Source organism: Priapulus caudatus, unplaced genomic scaffold (genome assembly GCF_000485595.1).
Source record: "Priapulus caudatus unplaced genomic scaffold, Priapulus_caudatus-5.0.1 Scaffold1017, whole genome shotgun sequence".
In the NCBI taxonomy this organism is placed as follows: domain Eukaryota; kingdom Metazoa; phylum Priapulida; class Priapulimorpha; order Priapulimorphida; family Priapulidae; genus Priapulus; species Priapulus caudatus.
The window spans coordinates 52420-57320 of record NW_014578078.1 but is presented as its reverse complement, the minus strand read 5'-3'; the positions used below and the strand labels follow the sequence as shown (position 1 = coordinate 57320).

At 42.8% G+C, this 4901-nt stretch overlaps 2 protein-coding genes across 4 annotated transcripts in view; one reads left to right on the top strand and one right to left on the bottom strand.

Moving 5' to 3' along the window:
- Positions 1-1390, bottom strand: part of LOC106814976 (protein DGCR14-like) — a 10247-nt gene extending 8857 nt beyond the window's left edge. The window contains exon 1 of the mRNA XM_014819375.1: positions 1320-1390. The gene's annotated coding sequence lies outside the window, so the exon portion shown is untranslated. The remainder of the gene's footprint in view (positions 1-1319) is intronic.
- Positions 1064-4901, top strand: part of LOC106814981 (arylsulfatase B-like) — a 10279-nt gene continuing 6441 nt past the window's right edge. For 2 of the 3 annotated variants that reach the window (XM_014819382.1, XM_014819380.1), the window contains exons 1-3: positions 1609-1720; positions 3874-3997; positions 4446-4605. In XM_014819382.1, the coding sequence (XP_014674868.1) occupies positions 3896-3997; positions 4446-4605 (262 nt within the window). In that variant the 5' untranslated portion in view covers positions 1609-1720; positions 3874-3895. Of the gene's footprint in view, positions 1187-1608; positions 1721-3873; positions 3998-4445; positions 4606-4901 lie in introns of those variants that run through there. The other variant, XM_014819381.1, reaches the window with a different exon arrangement.

Below are 4901 nucleotides of genomic sequence, written 5' to 3'. Positions count from 1 at the left end.
CTCAAAATTTGGAAGCAGGCAAGCGCAAAGGCACTTTTTGTAAAATAAAGGAAAAAAACCTCATAACAATATTATAGTCTATCAACATCGTCTTCGCTTTTAATGTACAAAACAATATGCGCCCTCATTTAAGCTTACACACGTAACACTGACCCCTGTTACCGGCCCTCTGCTAATGAAGTACAGTAACAAGAAATTTTACATGCCCCGCTATCAGGAGTGAATAATACTGACTGCTGTTAATTATTCGCCCTCCTGTCGCTATCGTTTTGCAAGCTCATCATTGCAACATACAGCAGCACATCGCGCACGTGTATGATTGATTCGACTAAAAACGAACAGGAGCAGTAAGATTAAAGGCACCCGACGGCAAATTACACAGGAAAGGCAAGCGCAGGTGACTGCCGAGTCGCGGCCCTATCCCCTACGAGAAAATAATTGGAGTTTTCAGCTAAGGAGGTCAGTACGGCAAATTTGATTAGGTGGCATTCCGCGACGTGCAAAAAAAAATAGCCGAGGGCGTGTCTGGTTACATTCGAGCCCTGCTTTCAAATACCGTCTTCTCTCGCTCCTCTCTCTCGTTTCACACACAACACGGCAGCAAAGCGTCAAACTTCTTCGTCTTTGTAGATAGGTAGTGGATCTCACTGGGTCGCAGTGAAGAACAAATGGTCTAGCAAGATTTTGTAAGAAGTATTTTAGTCCTTTGGTGTCCCCAGTAGATTACTGCTCACGATGATTTATTGGAAAGGATTGATTTATTAGTGCCCTCAAATAGTGCCAGGAAAAAATTGAATTGCCCGTTGAAATTTTTTTTTAATAAAATGTGTACAATGCAATGTCTACCAAAAACTGGCAGACTCTAATCGTGTTGTAAGGTAAAAAAGAACTGACGTGGAAAAGGGGAAAAAGGGAAGGAGCGATAAATTGAGAAAAATATATAAATAGATTTCGTATTTATTTAGCATTATATTTTATTGAAACGCTCCAAGTGCCTGTGAGTGTGACTAACAAACAACACTCACGTGACTCAGTACCACTACCACTAAACCGACCAGGCTCTCCGTCGTAGGACGTGGCACCACGTAGTGTTAAGCGAAAAGTAAACTTGTGGCTACAGTCCCTACGGCGGGCTACACTACCACCACAAGTGCAGTAGCCAGTAACACAATAAAACCGGTGGCAGGTTAGTAAACTTTTAACTAGGTTATAAATGGATCATCGAGATTTTCGCTAAACAAACTAAATTAGACAAACACGCTAAAATCGTAATAAAGTTGATGTGTGCCACCCGATATCATAATCCAGCTAACACGTACCAAGGAAAGTTTTCCTACGCAAACGCAATCACTCCGCAGTTGTTATTAGACGTTCGCCATTGAAATGAAAACTGCGCCCCCTTTCGACAAGAATTATATTTGTAAGTTGTGGTTTTTTATTTTTTTATTTATTTATTTATTTATTTAGGCAATTATCCATCATATACAATACATTGCATACTTTTACAATAAAAATTTGAATTCATAAAATTGGATAATTACCAAGGATATATTCACAAAAAGCATGACTAGCACACTTATTTACATTGTGGTCCTTGGAATTGGTCTTTGGTCATTGGTTGTAACCAGTGTGTAGCAGCTGAGGAGCATTTGAACGGCATTTACAGGAAATTATCGGCAATAATAGGCAAACAGTAGTAGAGAAACATTGAGACTTTGTAGTAAATACATTTCGTGTTTATTTACCATAGTTATTTTTTATTGAAACGTTCCACGTGCCAGCACTGGCAGCATGAACACAGCACACACGCCGCCATTCACTATAATACAAACAAGTTGTTATTATAGTGAATGGCGGCGTGTGTGCTGTAGCTGGTGCGGACTTGTTCTTGCTGCCAGTGAGTGCCAGTGGCGCTGATAGTGATAGTGATGAGGCCGGGGTCTATGTCTCCCTGGGTACCCTGGTAACTAGATACAATAATGTAACCCAAACCCAAGAGGATAGGGTTATGGGCCCCCTATCCCTATCCCCTATCCTCCTACCCCCTATCCCCCTAACCCCTATCCTCTTTCGTTTGGGTTACATTATTGTATCTACCTGGTAACTATCTCCATCTGATATGGTTAGGGAGTAGGCGTAGGCGACTCCCTACACTCCTATTGTACTACTCGTTAGCTAGTGGAGTAGGCGAGGTACGGTCCGGCATATTAGATAGTACCAGGGTACGTTCCGGTATACCGGACCGTACGGCGTACCCAGGGAGATAGAGTCATAGACCCTGGCAGCCCAAGTGGCAAGTACCTGTGGGCTATAGACTAGTATACTAGGTGCAAATCCTATTGGAGAACAGCAAATGTCGCCAGCATCTTTAAGAAAGGTGACCGTCACCTAGCGGAGAACTATCGCCCGATATCGTTAACGTCAGTCCCATGCAAAATCCTCGAACACATCATCAGCCACCACATGCGACAGCATCTCCAGCATCACCGCATACTGACTGACCTAAACCATGGGTTCCGTTCCGGTTTCTCCTGTGAGTCACAGCTGTTGACAACAACCAATGACATATACTCACAGATTTTGACAATGGAGCTCAAGTGGACATTGCTGTTCTCGACTTTAGCAAGGCATTTGACACCGTACCCCATTGCCAATTACTGGCCAAAGTCAATCGGTACGGTGTCAGAGGCCCCACACACCAGTGGCTATCAAACTTTCTAATGGACCGGACTATATGAGAGTAGTACTTAATGGAGAAGTGTCAGAGGAAGTACATGTGAAATCAGGAGTGCCCCAGGGCACGGTACTGGGCCCATTGCTTTTCCTCTGTCAGATAAACGACCTACCACTGAGCGTAAACTCCCAAGTCCGTTTATTTGCCGATGATTGTCTTCTCTATCGCACAATCAGAAACATCGCAGACCATATAAAATTGCAGGACGACCTCACATCTCTGGAATGCTGGTCAAAAAACGGGGGGATGCAGTTCAATGCAAAAAAGTGTCATATCCTGAGCATTAGGAACAAGTCTTATAGTATATGTACAGCCTCTGTGGCGAAATACTCAAGACTGTGGAGACCAATCCATACCTAGGTGTTCAGCTGGTCAATGACCTCAAATGGTACAACCACTTCTCAAGCACTACCAAGAAAGCATCATCTACTCTCGGCTTCCTGCGGAGAAACTTACGGAAGAGTCCACAGCAAACCAAGCGTATTGTATATCTCAGCCTAGTACGACCCATAATGGAGTATGGTGCAATAATATGGGACCTATACCAGCGACAGGATATAGACCGACTAGAAAAGATACAACACCGTGCAGCCCGCTTCATCACAGGGGACTACCACAGCAGAACTCCAGGCTGTGTTACAGACATGCTATCGTCTTTACAGCTGGAAAGCCTCCAAAACCGCCGCCGTGATATGCGACTAACCTATCTCTACAGAATCATCGGAAGGTTGCTACCAGCAATGCCCCCGTCAGATTTTCTACAACCAGTTCAAACCGGCAAAAGACGAGTGCGACCACCTAGCAGATACAACAAGGAGGAGTTTATCAGTGCTCCCATCAACGAACGTTCCATCCGTCTGAACTCAAAAGGATTCAACGTACCAGCGTACAAAATTGACCAGTACAAGAATTCCTTCTTTGTCCGCACATTGATAGAGTGGAACCACCTGGGTGACCACATAGTAACTGCGGACAGTGCTGAGCAATTTACATCTAAGCTCAGCCAACATCAATTCTAAAATAATTAGCCCTCTCCCGATTCCGTTGCCTCGATGCCAATTTTGGATACTGCAACATACTACAACAGAACACATCACAAAACAGAATTGGAGTTTTTAACTTGAAACCACCTTTTCCAGAACCCTGGCTTGATCTGTCGCCATGGTGATGCGGGGAATGATTGCGCTTCTGCTCGCACTGACTGCAACAGTGGAAGCTCAGAAGCAACCTCCACATATTATATTCATCCTTGCTGATGATTTAGTAAATATATCGTTATTTATTTTTGAATGTCTCACAGTTTGATTACATATATGTTCGTGATCTTGTAGATAAGGGACTAAAATTACTGCCAGTAAAGGAGCTGCTTATCTAAATTGCCAATTTCCTATTCAAGAAGTGTGCTTCTTTTTTTGGCTACCTAAACATATTTTTGGTTAGTTCTAGAGCTAATTTTTGGTGTGCTCATAATCTGATTAAACGTTTTACAGTGCTGACTTTACAGCTTAGCATAAATATGTGTGGTAACCAAAAATTAGGACATAACTACGAAATGCAGTTCACTGAGCATGCACAGTTGAAATTTGCTTATTGAATGAAGTAGCGCGGATGGGCGTGTGTTGATATTTTATTCAGGAGTCTTTATTACAAGTAGTTATTCACAGTTTTTTATCACTTATCACAAAACCATTCACCGGCAAACGTCTTTCAGGGTTGGAACGATGTTAGCTTTCATGGGTCGGGTCAGATCCCGACGCCCAACATTGATGCGCTTGCCTACGACGGAATTATACTCAATAACTACTACGTGTCACCCATCTGTACTCCGACACGCAGCGCTATCTTGACCGGTCGTCACCCGATACACACAGGTACGATGCGACGCAATACCTATAGGTTCGACTCCTATATAATCCATGACATTTGTTGTTTGTGTTGTCTATTGTGAACATATGTATTCTAGTGCACGTATATAGCCTATTCGTATATGTATGTGCATTCTAGCAACAGTAGCTTTCTTACGAGTTCTTTAGAATTATGGAAACGTTGCGTAAAGGTGAGTATAGCTTAGGATGTATAATGTCACGTTTGGCATGTCTTATCTATGCCGGCATTCAAGTGATTACGTCACCGTAAATAGTAAAAAATATAAAAAATATTTCCACTT